The 17,772-nt window shown below is 34.4% G+C and overlaps 3 protein-coding genes across 8 annotated transcripts; 2 read left to right on the top strand and 1 right to left on the bottom strand.

Annotated features, from left to right (window-relative positions):
- The first annotated feature begins 1,330 nt into the window (after positions 1-1,330).
- On the top strand, positions 1,331-2,585 carry LOC125196801 (transcription factor IBH1-like 1). Its single transcript, XM_048095427.1, has 2 exons — positions 1,331-1,454; positions 1,969-2,585. The coding sequence occupies exons 1-2, from the start codon at positions 1,423-1,425 to the stop codon at positions 2,432-2,434; spliced, it is 498 nt and encodes a 165-aa protein (XP_047951384.1). The 5' UTR covers positions 1,331-1,422; the 3' UTR covers positions 2,435-2,585.
- A 6,348-nt stretch (positions 2,586-8,933) lies between these two features.
- Positions 8,934-11,073, top strand: LOC125196097 (VAN3-binding protein). Of its 2 annotated transcripts, none has more exons than XM_048094465.1 (8): positions 8,934-9,308; positions 9,400-9,471; positions 9,542-9,610; positions 9,685-10,036; positions 10,126-10,293; positions 10,373-10,431; positions 10,536-10,593; positions 10,712-11,073. In XM_048094465.1, exons 1-8 carry the CDS (start codon positions 9,114-9,116, stop codon positions 10,927-10,929), a joined length of 1,191 nt encoding a protein of 396 aa, XP_047950422.1. In that variant the 5' UTR covers positions 8,934-9,113; the 3' UTR covers positions 10,930-11,073. The 2 variants fall into 2 exon arrangements, with proteins under 2 accessions (XP_047950422.1, XP_047950423.1); XM_048094466.1 differs by having other exon boundaries at positions 8,935-9,308; positions 10,382-10,431.
- On the bottom strand, positions 9,029-13,253 carry LOC125196098. 5 transcript variants are annotated; one of them, XM_048094468.1, is made up of 7 exons: positions 12,957-13,253; positions 12,589-12,744; positions 12,249-12,344; positions 11,934-12,054; positions 11,435-11,581; positions 10,192-10,271; positions 9,955-10,043 (listed from the first exon to the last, which is right to left on the bottom strand). In XM_048094468.1, the coding sequence occupies exons 1-6, from the start codon at positions 13,200-13,202 to the stop codon at positions 10,228-10,230; spliced, it is 810 nt and encodes a 269-aa protein (XP_047950425.1). In that variant the 5' UTR covers positions 13,203-13,253; the 3' UTR covers positions 9,955-10,043; positions 10,192-10,227. The 5 variants fall into 5 exon arrangements, with proteins under 5 accessions (XP_047950424.1, XP_047950428.1, XP_047950425.1 ...); XM_048094470.1 differs by having other exon boundaries at positions 10,192-10,253; XM_048094467.1 differs by lacking the exons at positions 9,955-10,043; positions 10,192-10,271 and adding an exon at positions 9,029-9,303.
- Between the last annotated feature and the right edge of the window lie 4,519 nt (positions 13,254-17,772).

Here is a 17,772-nt window from a genome sequence, read left to right as displayed (position 1 = left end):
AATGATATTTATTAAGTTAAATGAAAAAGAATAAAGTATGAGAGAAGAAAATGTCAAAGAGATAAATAGATAATAAAATAAGAAAGATAATATTTGAAAAAAAAAAAAAAAGAAATCAACCGCTTATGATAGACCAACCCAAAATTATTTGATGTACATTCAACACTCGAACAAAATCTACCAAGAATTTATTACAACTAACACCACACTTATCATATATCGACGAAGAGAGTTATTTTTATCTTACTTAAGTTTATAAATGCTGAAAGATACAGCGAATTCGAAGGGTCACGATTCATATTTGTTAGCAAATTATAACTAAGTTGACATGTGGCTCAAGGCTTGCTAAATTAGAAGTTTATAACTATTCATCTCTTTCGGTTAATTTGCTACTACTGTTTCGTACAAGGAAAATTATTGGCTTATTATCTCGTCATCTAAAGAAGATGGATGTCTAAATCAAACATATTTAACTAATTGTGTGATCAAATTATTTTATTTTGCTGTAAACCCACGTTCTTGTGGGATAAATGATTGCTTCGTTTATCAATATATTTTAAGAAGTTCAAAAATATAACGCCTTAATTAAACTCATCTTATTCTTGTAGAATTAATATACGTGGATGTTGTATTGACACAAGGAAGGTTGCAAATGTGAGGTTCAGATTGCATAAAAAAGGCATGAAAATATAAGGATGGGATATAATCAAATGCAAATCTATATACAGTACAAACTCAAAACTATGATCTGAACCGTTAAATTTTAAGACTTGATGACAACAAATGACAAATAACGTCAGTAGAAAATGTCAACACAACGTCAATGTCAACCGATTGACATTGTGTTGACATTTTCAGTTAACGTTATTTATCACCCGTTAACATCAAATCTTAAAATATAATGGTACAAATTATAGTTTGGAATTTGTAAAAAAGATGCAGTTTGCATCTTATCACTACCCTTAATGATACGTACTATATGGGCATAAACATATACTACTCCCTCTGTCCCACAAAAGATGTCACACTTTCCTTTTTGAAAAAAGTTCTCTCTTACATGAATATAAAAATTATATTTTCTCTCTCCATTTAACACACAAAACAAAACCTCCAAAAATCTCATCTCGTCCCACAAATGTGACATCTTTTGTGGGACGGAGGGAGTACTAATCAACATTCAACACCATAATGTCAACTTATCTTAAATTAGGGTTTTGACATATGGGCCATAGAGTTGCATGTGCCCGCATGTGCTATCTTTCTCTCACTGACCCACCACAATCCACTTCTTTCTCCTCATAAATTGGCTTTATTCACTAATTTCTTTTCTCCCCTCTTTCCTCTCTTTCTCAGCTTGCCTTTTGTTGTAGTTAGATCCCAAGAAAATTTCAACTATTTTCTCTACATTTTTTCTATCGGGCTATGCTGCTATATGTTCGCAAGATGAAAGCGAGGTATGTACCTATTTATCTTTCAGAATTCATTAATTAATTGCATACTAGATAATAGCACTAAATTAGCTGACCTTAGAAATAGGCCACTCATCCTCGTAAAAGGATTTATAAGGATGAAGGGTTATCCAAATATATATAGATTAGACAGATCCCCAAACAAGAATTGAATTATTTCAACATTCCCTTGCATGTGTGGCACATCGTACTTTCACACGCACAGACAAAGAGATCCACATCGACTTGAGCATGCCATAATGCTAAGTAGAAATGGGTCACTACCACTCTTAAAAGACCTTATATAAGGGGATTGGACAGGGTTTTCCTTTTCAATTTAAAATTTATTATCCAACTAGGTAGTGCAATTGGAATAATATGGTTAATAACCAAACAAAGTGTTTTGGTTAAATTTTATGGGTCATGTCCTCATGCAGTGTTCCTCATTTAATTTCACATACGATAAAATCGTAAATTAATGCTGCTTAATTATTCAGAACAATTAAAATTTTATTGATAGATCATCACTGAAACAAGAATTCCTGGAAAAATGGAGAAAGGGTCTTCAAATAGGAAGTAAAAGCAAGGAAGATTCAACCATTCTAGAGACGAAAGACGCCATCAAATTATCAGCAGATGTGGCCATCGCCGCAACCAGAAACGCCGGCACCCGATGGCGACAGGCGCTGCTGTGCGACGTCGTTTCCAAAAACCTGACCAACAAACACGTCGTCGAGCAAATTTTAGGTTATAAATTGAAAAACACAGCGGCGACTACTAGGCTGACCACCGCATGCACCCGGAGAATTTTGAGACGTGGCCAAAATCATCGTCGTCGGAAGAGGAGCAGAAGCCGGGCGCTTCGGAAGCTTGTACCGGGTGGAGAAGAAATGGATGGGGTTTTGCTGCTTCAAGAAACGCTCGATTATATTGTCTCGCTACGAGCTCAGGTGGATGTCATGCGACGCCTTGCTAGCATCGCCTGATCATCAATCTATTTTTACATTAAAACCCATGTCAAACACAATGTCCTGTGCATCTACATCTCTTAGTTTTTACTATCATTTTTATTTTTGGATGTAAATATTATGTGTGTACGTAATTAAAGATGAAGGAATGAAAGAGTATTCATGCTAATTACAATATTCATTAAATTTCTGATTTTTAGTTTCAATGCTACTCAGACAAACATCTTCTATCAAAACTTTTCTTTGGAATTATAATTAATTATCTAAAAATGCTATAACTTATATTAATAAAGTTGTCTAAGGAAATTTATTAGCCAACTAAGAACGTTCATTGGTGTTATAAGTACACCACCTTCACTTTAAAAATTGGTTCAATCTTGAGGGATGCAAATGAAAGTGTCAAAAATATAAGATTAAGGTGCGATGGACAATTGTGACCTTAATTTAAAAAATTTCTAACGTAACTAATTGCGTCTATAATTTTTTTTCTTTATAAGATAAGTTTGTTGCAATGTTATCAATGGATTTAATTATAGTGGCACTGTCGCAGTTTCATTTCATTTTATGAAATGTTACAACCTTTTAAAAAAACTTATTTTGAATTTTACTGCATTTGAAAAACTAACAAGTGTCCGTGGGATATAGATATCAGGTGACAAAAATGCATTTGGCCTGCCGTAAGAAATTTGTATCCATCTATATTGACCTTATTATAATGTTTTTTTATAATATTTTAGTTTAATGTATATAATACAGAAAAAAAAATTTGAATATGTATTGTGCGTTTTTGAATTTGGGGTTGTGAAAACGACGATTGTCATATTCTAACATTTTGTATATAATGGAGCATATATGTTGCAATGCTAGGATATAATTAGATTCCTTATAATGTCAACTGTCATATAGGTGGCAACTGTTATAGAGCTAAAAGATTTACTACTACTATTTTATTTGTTCATTGTTATACTATATTAGTGTTGTTAGACTTCTTAGGTAAGAAAACTTTTTGGCTGACACTACAACTTATTACCAATAGGTAAACCAAAACATATCTAAATTGTGAAATTGAATTTTGCTTCCGTGAGATACTGATTGAGTCACATATTGTAGTGTTCATGTAAAACTATTTAGTCTTCAAAAGACTTAGACTTATTTGTTTTTAGATTTTAAATGTTGTAAAACACATCATAAATATTCAAACAAAGCACAATATATTCATTCTCTACTGACAAAGACTTTAAAAACGTTTTATTTTTATACCTCTTTTACTTTTTCAATAATGCGTTAAAATTTGTGTCAAACTAAATGTTGATCCTATTTGAGAACGGATGGAGGAGGTATATTATTCTCATTTGAAAATTCTCATGCAACTGACTTCTTAACATTGGGATGTGGGAAGAACCTATATATAGGCCAATGGCATCACTTGTCCGAAATAAGTTTTGTCTCCAATTATAATTGTCGAATATGAAAGTAAAGAGATACTATAAACATATCGTAAAAATTGATGTTCAAATGTTCAATTAATGGGTGGGCAGGGCCAAGAGCCCACTAGGATTAGGCTATAACTTGCGACAATCACAAACATCCTAACCCAACATGAATTACGACACTACTGAATTCAATGGTTTAACCAACAGAGTTGTCGATTCAATCTATTTTCGACAAGGAAAACTAAAATATCTAATTGAAGTCAAACCAATAAAATCAATCGTATTATTTCCTCTGTCCACCCTTTAAAAAAATCATTTTTTCATTTTGGATTATCCACAATTTAAATAATTATTTATTTTTTTCCACTTAATTTGGTATATGGGTTCTACTTACATTCCACTGATATTTACACTCACAATTCATTAGATCAAGAATAACTTAGTTAAAAAATTAATGAATTTAGACTCATAATCTTGTAGTCACGAAAATAATTTTTCTTATCACGATGTGTGCAAAGGAGTTGTAACTATTCTAATGGAGAGTTTCGATCACTTGATATTTGTTATTTGGTTGATTACTAGTTTTTGCGTCTTCTCTCACATCACAATATGAAAAGAGCGAAAATTGTCTCCAATTAGAACAAGTTATATCAATAATTAATTATATGTAGTGTTTCCCATCTCCTTGAAATAATACTTCATATCATTTTGTTAGTATGTAATTACAAATTCACATTTAGAATATTTGTACTCCGAATGGAATTAGGAAAGTTACTTAAAAAAAGGTGGAGTTGCTTGGAAACTTAAGTGTAATGATAGCAATTGCCAAAATCAAATGATTATCACCATGATTTATCCCCTTACTAAAGCACATTTTACGTTTCTTTTTGAGCAATAAAGCATCAATGCTTAGTGCTAATTACTTTTAAAGTTTTAATAATGTTGCATCTCTATTCATTGCACATGCACTATTTGGAACAGCTTAATTACTCTATGATGTATGTTTTTCAACCTCCACGTATATTATAATTATTAGTATTAATTATTATTTCTGATTTTCTTTCTGTCAGTGGCTAAATTAGGTGTTAGAGACAGGTCCCTCACTTCATTATTTAAAAAAAAAAAAACTTAGGCAAGCACAACTTAATGCTGTCTTACCACATGATCTCGATGACTATTTCAAATATTTTGTAAGACCTCAAATCAATAATCTCAAAAGCTAATTTGTACATGCCCTTGTCGATCAACAACTTGAGACGATAACAAGCCTAGTGAGAAAAAGTGGTTTTGCTCATTCGTCCAACATCATTTCAATCTAAAAGCTAATCTTAATTTAATTTGTTTATTAAGGCGATAATCATCCATATATACATAGCATATATAGCATTGCTTTTGAGATATTATAATCTAATTCAGTTATATACATCTACAGCTTCTAGATACCACGTATGTGATTCCAATATAGAATCATAGATAACACCTCCTTTCCAGCTAATACTATACATAACATACACAAGTTTTTATTCCCAAATTGGTGTAAAAATTATGAACTTTGGTCATAATTTTGATAATTTTGTCAATTATTTTACTTATTTGTATTTGAAGGATATTTTATATGCCATAAAAGCCGAAATCCATGATTTTTTTTTATATATAAATTTGTACATATCATTCACAAAAGTTATTGATTTTAGCTTCCAAATCATACACAACTTTTCTCAAAATCTATATCAATTGGACAACTTAGAAAAATATAAAAATTATGATATGAGTGGCTATTTTTTAAAATCGGGTGATTCACCAAAATTTGACCAAACTTCGTTATTTTTACGGCAATTTGCCATTTTCTATTTATAGCGTAGCATTTTATTTATAGCGTAGCATTTTCTTGGCATCGGGACATGGCCCAAGACAGCTCTTGCTATTCCTTCTAGCACTTATGATGTTGTGTCTCAAAAATTGGCCATGCTTAGCTAGAGCTTCTGGTATGAATTTAAAGAAACCAAAATGAAGGGCCCAAAGAATTTAAAAACATCTGTTTATCTTTTTCAATAAGAGTCATTTTAATTAGTTTTTATATATGCTTCATGAGTGGCAAGCATGTGTGTTTTATCCCATATAAAATTGAGTGCTTTTCTCCAACAAAATCTAATTATCTACATAAACATGCATATATATGCCTGATGGGGTCCTCCTAACTCCCATCAACAAAAAGAATTCCAAGCTATACTAGTCCAAAGTTGATAATTTTAAAATCTTTTCCAACGGTAGCTAATCACTTAAGTTCTTAACCAAGTACTTCTAGTTAAAAGTCTTGATGAGACAACACAAAGAGGTGGGTGGCCCGTTGAGATAGGAATTGCCTAATTTTATTGTCTAAAATTGGTTTAACCTGTGCTAAGGGATGGATCCTAAATTGTTACTCCCTCCGTCACACTTAAGCTAACATGTTTCCTTTTTAGTTTGTCCTAACTAAGATGACACATTTTCTTGTTTAAAAATTCTCTCTTTTCAATTAATACACCCAATCATCTTTTCTCACTCCTATTAAAATATTCATCTTTCTTTGTCTCTCTATTTTAATAAGTACACTCACATTTTCTCTCTCCAATTAAACACATCAACCAATAATTCCTAAAATTTCATGTTGGCCAAGAAGTGTGTCATCTTAGCCGGGACGGAGGAAGTAGTATTTTGTAAAATATTCCAACGTAGTACTTGGGTGAGTCTCTATTTTTGTGTTCTTAAAAGATAGTAAGTTTTTTGCAGTGGAACATGGTACTCCTTCCGTCTCATTGAAGATTACTCACTTTCCCTTTTGGTTTGTCCCAATCAAGATGACCCATTACTAAAAATGGAAACATCCTTCTCTTTACTTTGTTCTCTCTCCTACTTTACTCTCTCCACTTCACACACAAAATAAAGTTGCATAAATTCCCGGACCGCTCAAAATAGGGATCATCTTTCTTGGGACGGAGGGAGTACATAACAAAAGAATGACTAAAAGATATAGTACTATGATACCACAACGAGTGAAGTAGAGGTCCCCAAACCGAACCGGCTCGGAACCGCCATCGGCGGTTCGGAACCGTGAACCGGAACCGCGGTGACGGTTCGGAACTGGGGCAAGGTTCGGCGGTTCCGAGGGGCCGGTTCAGGTCTTCAAAACATGACGAACCGTAACCGGCGGTTCGGAACCGTGAACCGGAACCGCGGTGACGGTTCGGAACCGGGGCAAGGTTCGGCGGTTCCGAGGGGCCGGTTCAGGTCTTCAAAACATGGACGAACCGTAACCGGCGGTTCGAAACTGGCGGTTTGTCGGTTCCGGTAGGGTATAGGGTTTGGGCCTAGGGTTGCAGGAACCGGTCAGAAACCGGTCCTTTTCCTTTATTTCTTTTTTTTTCAATTGTTTCAACTTTAAAATATACAAATACAATTATACAATTGTATTTGTATATACTTTAATCAGTGAAGAAGACTTCTCTATAAGACTAAATCAGAGAGACTTTTGACAATTCTAACATGATTGTTGATGGTTAAATTAAAGAGACTTCTCTTTAAATTGTTATACAATCATGTATATTTACATTCATCATTCATTTATTAATTATTATTGTTTAAGTCTTCAAGTCTTTTGTAATTTCAATTTGTATATAACTAATAAGTCCATAGATAAATTGTAACTTGTACTTGTACATTTCAATTTTCAACATTTGTATTTGTAATATCGACATATCGTTCAAATTTGTATCAATAAAATTCCAATTGTCCAATGTCCACTTCTACTCCATTTGTATATTGTCATTCTCGTTTCATTTATTCAATAGTACAAGACTACAAGGTGTAATTTGTAATTAGTACTATAAATGAATAAATTTGAAAAAAAAAATCGAAATAGTGAACCGGCGGTCCAAAACCGGAACCGGCCCCGGAACCGCCCGAAACCGGTTGGAAACTGCCAGTCTTGAACCGTGCGTTGAACCGGAACCGTCGGAAGCTATGGCGGACCGGTTCAGGTTCGTAATTTTTCCGAACCTGAACTGCCAGTTCCGAACCGGAAACCGACGGTTTTTGAACTGTGGTGACCTCTAGAGCGAAGTCTGTTTGTGGTGAAAGGTGAATGTATTTTTCAAACCATGGAACAGTACCAAAACACTCTTTGGATTTGCTAGATTTCAATAAGCTGTTGTTCCAGATCATTAGTTCCCACCTTTGAATACATGTCAACTAGTTTGTGATAATAAAGCTCTCTTATTATTCAGTTCAACATGTTCGAACCAAATATATAGTGGTTGATAGATATTTCATGAAGGAGAAACTTGAAGCTGACTGAGATTGTGCAGCTTCTGTTTGTTCATTTTAAAGATTAGTTGGAAGATATTCTAATTTTGGTCTTGAACTCAAGGAGGTTCACCGAAGTTTTGAGCAATTTGCATATATGTTCCTATCTTCTGAAATTTTCTAGTCGAGGTATACTAAACTGGCAATATGATTTGACGCGTCTTACTAATAAATCTTTGGCAAATGGAAGCATATGGTTTTGGAAAGGATATATAATCGAGAATCAAATTAGCATTGAATCACATTGATTCCTTTACTTGTATATCTCATCTTGTAATTGCATTTAACTTTGTAATTGGCTATATACAGAGAAAAAATATTCCTTTTCTCCAAATAAGGATCCAATACTACTGATCATCAATGGTAGGCTACCAATCTCATTTTGGGTTTTTGGGTAAAATATACATATCTATAGGTTTGACTAAAACAAATCCAAATCACTTTCTTAAATTTTGTGAGTGAAAAAGGTACTAGATAGAGAATATTCTTTTTAAGTTTGGGGGACTCACTATTTGATATAACATTCACTAAAATGGGTTCGAGTTTAGTGTAAATAGTTGGAGATGCTCTATATATTCGAAAAAGCAGAAGAGAGAATTGAGAAAGAGGAGTAGGAGAGTGTCACGATAATAAAAGTGAGAAGAATTAATTTTTCATTTATGACAGTTACATTTGTTTGTCAACTGATACATGCATCGAATGCTTATTTAATGTAAAGTAACACAATTCAATAAGAGTGATTACAAGTAGTTCTAATGATGTGGTAGGCCCTATATTCACTCTATTTTTTATATATAGTTTTGGGTTCACAATACAGCTCCAAATCAACAACTTTATAGATGCTTATGGACCATTTGATGTATATTAAGCCACAAGTGTAAAGAAAAACCAATCTTACAATTTGGTATCCTCTTCTAAACTCCATGGCCTTAGCAAAAATGGATTCAGACTGCAATCCAACACTCTCTCTAGCTCATCCGGAGACGATGGATTTCCTCTCCCACGCTTGGTGCGACTTTGCAGTTCAAACTCTGCAGCCTCAGACACAGGACCGATCACTCGTTCTTCACGACAGCTCAATAAAGATACCAGAGAGCGATGCAAAGCCTCCGTCTGTAGTAAGTTGGCTACGGAGCTTTAGCTTATTCTGTTATTACAAATGATGCATGTTTATGTGACAGAATATATATGCGTGCGTTTAACTAGCAGAAGACCAACAACAGTACAAAGTTAGACGATGGAGACAGTTTCTTGCCTCCATGGAAATCCAACGACGTTAAGGTAAAGAGAAGATAAAAGTTATGGTTCTTTGTTGTCAAGATTTGTGTAGCATACTGATATCTATTTTCAGTCATGGATATGGATGCAACAAGCTATGCACCCAGAAGTTAATTATAGCAGTTACTTCAAAAGGAAATGGGTAAGTGGCAAAGTGAGTGTGTGTGTGTGTGTGTGCTTCTGGTATAGATCTTCAACATGTAACTATGAATGCAGATGTCATGGAAGCTCGCGCCATTTAAACAAGTCCCGATAAAGAAATGGCTGAAAGAGATGAAGCAGAGGCGGAAGGAGGAGCAGAGATTACACAAGGCAGAGGTCCACGCAGCGATATCAGTAGCAGGCGTTGCAGCTGCACTGGCTGCATTAGCAGCAGAGAACTCAAAACATGGTGAGAGAGACGAGTCTCGTGCTGTTGCTTCTGCAGCAGCCTTGGTTGCTGCACAGTGCGCTAAGGTGGCTGAGGCGATGGGAGCCAAGAGGGAGCAGCTGAGCAGTGTGATAGGCTCAGCTATCAGCGGCACAACTGCCAGCGAGATGGTCACACTAACGGCCGCTGCTGCAACGTGTATGACCTATTCATTTCATATTGGGAAAACAAATTCTATGCATAAGATTGTTAGTCATAGCATCTTCTCACTTGTTCAAATATGCCAGCAATAAAAGGAGCTGACACTCTCAAAGCCAGATCACCGTGCAAGAATAGATTAAGTGGGAGTACACCTGTGCTACCACTCGAGGATGGTGATGAAGCTGATTTCAACTTCGAGAAATGCAGAGAAATTCTGGCCAAAGGTGCAGACCTCAATATTGAGATGGAAGACGGTATGAGTTATGATGTTTATTATAAGTTAAAGACAAATAAAAACACCATTAAATCTCCATCTATCTCTAATTCCCAAAGTTGAAGCAGGAAGGTATTTGCTGAGATCAGTGGCAGTGATCTTAAATAATGAAGGAAAGGTACTCATATTACTCAATGCTAATAGCATACAATTAAAACTGAAAAACTATCGACTTCATCTCGTTCCAGAGTTTCATCAAAGTTTCAATCTTTGATCTAACAGGTTGTTCTGAGGATGAAGAAGCTCAACATGCTAAACGCCTTTACAAGACAAAAAGAAAGTAAGTCCTTTCACATATCTAATCTTCAATCTCACTTTCCTACAACTCATAGTCCCCTCAAACTAATGTAAAAGTAACATAAGAGTCTAATGATGATTAACAAAATTTTACAATATAGGTAGTGTGCTAGACTGGCATGCAGAGCTATATAAAGATTCAGAAGGTGGGGATACTGAAACCGGCTACCTGGTCGTGTTATCCACGAACAAGGGGATGGTGAAACTGGATATGATGAGTGATTATGAGCGCTACAGAACATGGTCTATGACTATAAATCACATGCTAATGCTCTCAACTTCATTTACCAAGTATGAGCTGCAATTCTACAAGAGTTGAACTTCAACTCTACAATTTCTGGAATATATGTTCTCTGTCAAGAAAGTCCTCTTAAGGCATTGTTATTTAATATTTATGTGTCTGTATATGTTTGAATATTGGTGATTCAATCATTTATGAATATAATCCTTCTATTTAAAACAATTTTTCAATGATTTAAAATCTAACATAATGATACGTTTTGTGCCTGATTTTTAAACTGAGTACATATACAACTTCTCCTGCATAAGTTTTTTGCTTCGATGAGTGCATCTAGCAAGAGGTTTACTATTTGTTGTTATCTTTCCATAATCCATCGAAAATGTTAGAACAAGAAGTCATAAGCTCGATTTGATACAGCTAATAGTAGATAGAAAGTAAGAATGCAAAGGTTGTATACAGATGATATGATCCAGAATAAAACTTTACACGAAAAAGAGTCAGGAAGAAAAACCATTAAATACAGAGAAATTTGCACTGGATAATGCTTTCATGTAGTATTACAATTGGTATGTAATAGGAAGACCTGTCCACAAAAGAAGCCTTCGGGGGCGATCCAAGAACCTAGCTTGCCATGCTGGTTCATCGCTCTCTACAGTGAAGCCACTTTTCAAGTAGAGATTTTTAGCTGCCTCATTATTCACAGCCACATGAACGTATAAGTCACTTATTCCTGTAAATTCAAGATTCATCAAAAAACTTAGGTCATTTCACAGCACATAACTACTACAATGATGCATTTTCTCAAAATAATAATAGTGTATACAGAGAAGATAGCAAAGCTGTTACTAGAGGATCAAAATTTTCATCTTCTACAAATTTGAAACGGGACACATTTTCGAGTTAACAAATAGTCAAAATAACTACTCAACAGAAGGAAATGCAGGAATTGACAATCTGAAATGGTGCGCTTAATAGTCAATTGGGTAGAAGTAATGCCTATGATGCATCAAATTGATAAACTGTTTAGGTAGCACCACCAGTACACACGAAGGCATGCAATCATATATTTACGAACTGCTTACCCCAGTCTTCCGCAACCCTCTTAGACTCTGCAATCAATTCATAGCCCAACCCATTCCGATGCAACTCTTCAGCCACGCATACGTTGCTAATATACGCCCTCGCAAAATCAGATCCAATCCCCTGGTAAAGTGGAAAATTAAGTCAAGTAAGAACTTTTCAGATGATCAACTGGATTGAGCTATAGTATGGTTTAAGAGAATAAGGATATGCCCTTATCAAAATATTTAATTCAGCCAAGTAATAATATTTTAATTTCCCAATTACCACTAGCCTACAGAAGAGAATACTAAGGAAATGTGCATGGATAAAAATACCTGAGGCTTCATTCCTACTATTTCATTAGGAAGGCCGACACACTGATTTAGATCCAGTGTCCCAACAACAACTCTGTCTTCTCCATTTTGTGAAAACTGTAATGAATGAAAGAGACATCAGGTAAATTCAAATATAAGTTCAACAAATTAGAATCACATGTGAATCAAGGAATGTTGAACGAAGAATAACTAAAAATCGACAATTTGATGATATTTAAACTGAGAGAAACTAGCTAATAACCAACCAGGGGATGTTACTATGAGGAAGTAAATTCAACCAATCTAGAAATTATGATCAAATTAAGTAGATGTAGATGAGGTAAGAAAAGAGGGTGCTTACTTTAGAAGCAGCACACAAGTCTTTGGAGACATTGATCATCCATGAGATGGGCAATGTAGCATTAATGCAAGAAACTTTCCTAAATCCCTTTCTCTTTCCGGATACACGTTCACATAGTGCTTCATACTCACTTTCAACCAAGTACCTTTTATGATCCTAACAGAACTTGACAAGTAGTAAGAAACAACATCAGGCTTCATTCAGTTGACAGTAAAATCAAACAAATAAGCCAATAACTAACGCACATAGGCATAATTTGAGGTAAAATCATCCAAATACAATTTTGAATTAGGCTAATTCAATCAAAATCGAGCACAGGCGTTGACTTGAAATAGGGGGGAATAGCGCAGTTACAGCATAAGACTCACTTCGATGCGGAAAGTTTGTTCGTTGAAGTCGTAGAAGGTGCGGACGCGGAGGCGAGCAGCGGCTAAGAGCTCGGCTTCCGAGCACGCTGCTGAAACAGAGAGCGACGATTTATCGATGAGGGTGAGGGGAGTTGCAAATTGAGGTGCTGTTTGGTGGTTGGAGAGGTGGCAGTGAAGAGCGAGGGACGGGCGACGGAGGGAGGCGGCGGCACCGTGTGGAGGGGTAGGAGTGTGGTAGATCAACATCTCTCGTCTCCACCACTCAACCAATTCTGCTATCAATTTGATTCGGATCAACAAAAATAACTTAGTTCTACTAATTTATTTCTTTTTTTTTGGGGATAAGTCATAAACAATAAAAAGGTTTCTTTTAATAAAGTTTGAAGGTTAATTTCATTTATACCTGTATTAAATTGAACATTAAATTCTAATTTATTTTAGTTTTTACCATGCTAAGAATCTGTAAATGCAATATGAAAATTAGAGAACAGAACAGAATAACAAGTGAGAAAATCAGAAAAGCGAATCCCAAAATTGAAAACAGTGAGAGGTTGTTAGCAGTAAATCTATGTGATTATATGGACAATCATAATTTAATTTAATTGAGAAAAAATCGATTTATAATAATTTTTTATTTAATACTAGCAATTAAAGTTATTTTTCCATCCTTTATAATACGAGTAAAATTGCCGCCCTTTCTTCTTCTACCCAAAATGATGCCTGTTTTTCAGTTTTCCATTTCTTCTACTTCCTTTTCATTTTCCTTGATTATTGATAGAATATAAATAATGCGTACACAGTTATCCATATGTATTCTCTCACCCATTTTCTTGTTTTTTCAGTTTTTCTCTCTCTCGTATCGTTTTACTATATGTCTATAGGTGTCCATGTTTATTCTCTCTTTCCATTTTCTGGTTTTTCAATATTTCCCTCTCTCATTTTCTTCTACCCCAAATAGCAACGACCCATATGAATATTTGTATGTCAAAGTACTCTTATACTTTTCCATAATTACACTTAATCGATTCCATAAAAATATCTTTAAAATTCTCTTAAATTCATTAATCATATACATCAATTTATTTACAACTTATATCACTAGGCACTAGGGTCCACCATTAAAGAGTAATAATAATTTAGGTCTCACTATTCACTAACAATATTTTAGCGTACATTTTTCCTCATCTCTACTACTTTACCAATTACCCCTTCCGTCCGTCGTTAGGAGTCTCATTTTATGACGGCACGAGTTTTAAGAAATGTTAAAAAAAGCGGGTGGAAAAAAGTTAGTGGAATGAAAGTCTCACTTGTATATATTACTTTTAAATGGAATGAGTGGAATGAGTTATTGGAATGTGAGACCCTATTACCATTTACGGTAAAAGTGATCCGGGACTCATATTCGCGGACAGACTAAAATAGAAAAACGAGACTCTTATTCGCGGACGAAGGGAGTATGCATTAATTCATGTCGTCCCACATGTCCTTACTTCTTTTGGACGGAAGGACTATATTGAATATAGAACCTAATGCTATATATTTGGATAAGAGCATCAGCAGCGGTGCTCTTCCGCAAGCGCAGGTGTCGTGCCGACGGCACGGACGTGCTCTTGAGGAAGAGCAGGCGACGTGGCGGTTTCTGGTTGGGCGGTGACACCCAATCGCCTCATGCGCGATTGGGCTCGTTTTTATTCCGTTAATTTTTTAAAAAGTTGAAAATAATCTGAAAAAAAAAAAAAAAAAAAAAAAAAAAAACAACTTGGATTCCCAAATATATAGCCGTTTTTCAACCGTTTTTTTCAAATTTTTTCATTTTTTTTAAATTTTTTAATCCCAAAATCATCTATATATACCCAAATCCATCATCCATTTTTTACATCAAATTATCTCACTCATACTTCTTTCATATTTTTTCATACAACTCACCTTCATCTTCCTCTCTCACTCAAACACTCATAAACCCTAAATTCAGTCACGAGTAGTGGGTTTTTTTTAATTTTATAAATTTAATTAATTTTTTAGTAATCTATAATATTATTTCGGGTATTTTGAATACATTTTAATATTGTGGAAATGCTTTTAGTAATTGCAGTATTTAAATTGAATAATAGAATGGTGGAACCCTTTAATAGTGTAAGAGCATGCTCTTGCGGAAGAGCAGAGAATTAAAATTGAATAAAGGTGAGCCCGGACCTACATCCGTGCTCTTGCGGAAGAGCATGGATATAGATGCTCTAATACGCCTTCAACTAGCATGGTGATCTTATTTTCATAATAAGGACTAATGATGTTCAAATAGTCGTAAACTCAATTCAATATTATATTTACATATCAATAACATGAAAATAAAGACTCAAACATAAAGATGAGTATTAATATCATGAAATTCTTAAAATTAAAACAGTAAAATTTAGTTCCTAGTAATGTTAATATGTCATATACAGTATTAAACTTGTATATTTGTTTAATGATACAGTGAACTGAACTATGAGTTATAGTAATATTTATAAAGAAAAGGAGAAAATATTCAATATACTATAGCTTTAAAATATTAAATAGTTAAAACAGGGGCGGATTTACATATAGCAAAAGACGGAGCAATTGCCCCGCCTCATATTTTTATATTAATGTATATATTGTATAATTTACAATTTATTTCTTTTAATTTCTCACTAAATATCTCTCCTAAAATTCTTAAAATTCCCTTATACGTAAATTTGCCCCTCTCCCTGCAAATTCCTAGCTACGCCCCTAGGTTAAAACATGTGAATATTTATTTTGTTCGAGGTTCGATTTTATTGTTCCAAAAATTTAAGAATTTGAAAAGAATAATTTAAAATAAAATTGTGATATAAAAAAATGTAAACTCAATTAGTATTAACTTTAAGGATTGACAATTCGAAAATGCTGATACAAATTTTTGGACTTCCCTGCGCATGTTAGGCCAAAAGAAAGATAGTATGAGACGTTGAAAGGTTTGGTGCTCATCAGGGTGTCCGGCCGATGGGGTATTTCTTCATAATTTTCCCTCGGGGGATGGAGTCGGGGCTGGCGTATAACCGACCCTTGAAGTATAGTACATTCCCGATGATTGTAAATAATTGTAATGTGGGTTGTGCATAGCCCACAACTACAACTTCGTGATGAGCGATCAGGTCTATGCAAGCAGATTCATATACTTATAATCTATTTAGATTGTATGAACTCATAAATTTAAATAGGAAATTGAATTATAGTATCATGAATTACTACGTAAAGTCAAGAATACTTACATTATAATTCATTTTGTACTTACTTAAAAATCATAATTAATTACTCCCACCGTCCCATAAAAATAAGGACATTTTCCTTTTTTGTCAGTCTCATAAAAATATTACATTTCCATTTATGGAAAGTTCTCCCAAACTCATTACTCATATACATTAATTTATTTACAACTTATACTACTAAGACCCACTATTAATCACTAACAATAATGTAGGTCTCACTATCCGCAAATACTATTTTAACTACCTTTCTCATCACTCTTATTTTGTCAATTATGCATTAATTCTCGTGTTGTCCCCAATGTTTTTATTTTTTTGGAGCAGCGAGAGTATTAAAAACAGTCGAAAGCCACTTGCAAAGTTATTGGCTTTGTGGGGAGGGCACCTTGAGGGATATCCCCCGTCCCTTCATAGTGTGCGTCACGTGGGGAGGGAACGCTCGCAACATGTCCCCCCGATCTCGTTCCCTTAATGGGACATCCGCTCTCTTACATTATTTTCTCATATACTTTATTTTCTTTTTAGTTATTTATTTTCTTTTTTCTAATTTATTTTCTCTTTATTTATATTTTTCAAATAACTAACTAAATATTATTTCCTTAATTTATGTTTAAAAGAAATATATCAACTACACACGATGCACGATGAAGAAAGTACCTTGTCCCTAATCATAAGTTAGCCTAGAAATTTTGAAGCTTCGTATGTAAATACTGGATGAATCCCAACCGATGTTGAGGGTCTGTGTGTGCGTTTTATAATATATATTATAAACTATGGTGGCGTTCGGTTGCCATGACTAATTATCATGAGACTATCCATCTAGGATTAAGTTGTGAGATTATTTTAGTAGGAGGGGGGAGACTATGACTAATAATCATGAGACTATCCATCTAAGATTAAGTTGTGGGGGTTAATCATATGGACCAAACATGATCCATATTTAATCATGAGATTTAATCTTGCCAACCGAACACCCCTTATATATACTAAAGGCATCTATAATGATATCAAAGTAATTAGCTTAATTTCAGTCGCAACTTCATTTTTAAGATGCTATACATATTTTTATTTAAGTCACAACACTTGTAACGCATCCAACTCCCTTACGGTCTCATTTTTTTTCCGGTAATTACCAATGATATTTACTGTCGGATTCAGTGACTATTCTCAAACTGATTTGTAGGCACGTTAATGGGTGGGACAGATGACCCAAGTATTTAAAGTTGTTTCATACCTAAAAAACAAGAATCGACCTCCTATCACTTTTTGTGCAGGTGAAAAAGGTCGATATATGCGTATGAATTTAACGTCTTAAAAATTGATACAAGTCGGAGAAGTACAAGAGAAGTATAGATATGAAATTAATAAAAAGTAGAGGAATAGCCTGCAGTTTAGAGCAGCTGGAATAATTGCTTTCCCCATGCATGACCATTACAACTGAAAATTGCACAAAACCCTACTTCTACTTTTCGGAAAACCATTTTTATTTTCTAATTAATTAGTAATATCAATAAATACAAGCAGCATTTACGATGAAAATACTCAGCTTT

Source organism: Salvia hispanica, chromosome 6 (assembly GCF_023119035.1).
Source record: "Salvia hispanica cultivar TCC Black 2014 chromosome 6, UniMelb_Shisp_WGS_1.0, whole genome shotgun sequence".
NCBI lineage: Eukaryota > Viridiplantae > Streptophyta > Magnoliopsida > Lamiales > Lamiaceae > Salvia > Salvia hispanica.
This window is presented reverse-complemented; position numbering and strand designations above follow the sequence as displayed.

What these genes read in the sequence shown, in the direction of transcription:
- LOC125196801 (XM_048095427.1), top strand. Translation starts at nt 1,423, where the DNA reads ATGCTGCTATATGTTCGCAAGATGAAAGCGAG. An exon ending in GTTCGCAAGATGAAAGCGAG is followed by an intron (nt 1,455 to 1,968) that starts GTATGTACCTAT and finishes TTTTATTGATAG; the next exon opens with ATCATCACTGAAACAAGAAT.
- LOC125196097 (XM_048094465.1), top strand. Translation starts at nt 9,114, where the DNA reads ATGGCCTTAGCAAAAATGGATTCAGACTGCAATCCAACACTCTCTCTA. An exon ending in AACGGCCGCTGCTGCAACGT is followed by an intron (nt 10,037 to 10,125) that starts GTATGACCTATT and finishes CAAATATGCCAG; the next exon opens with CAATAAAAGGAGCTGACACT. An exon ending in TCTTAAATAATGAAGGAAAG is followed by an intron (nt 10,432 to 10,535) that starts GTACTCATATTA and finishes TTGATCTAACAG; the next exon opens with GTTGTTCTGAGGATGAAGAA.
- LOC125196098 (XM_048094467.1), bottom strand. Translation starts at nt 13,202, where the DNA reads ATGTTGATCTACCACACTCCTACCCCTCCACACGGTGCCGCCGCCTCC. An exon ending in GAGGGTTGCGGAAGACTGGG is followed by an intron (nt 11,582 to 11,933) that starts GTAAGCAGTTCG and finishes TTGAATTTACAG; the next exon opens with GAATAAGTGACTTATACGTT. An exon ending in AAGGCTTCTTTTGTGGACAG is followed by an intron (nt 9,304 to 11,434) that starts GTCTTCCTATTA and finishes AACTTACTACAG; the next exon opens with ACGGAGGCTTTGCATCGCTC.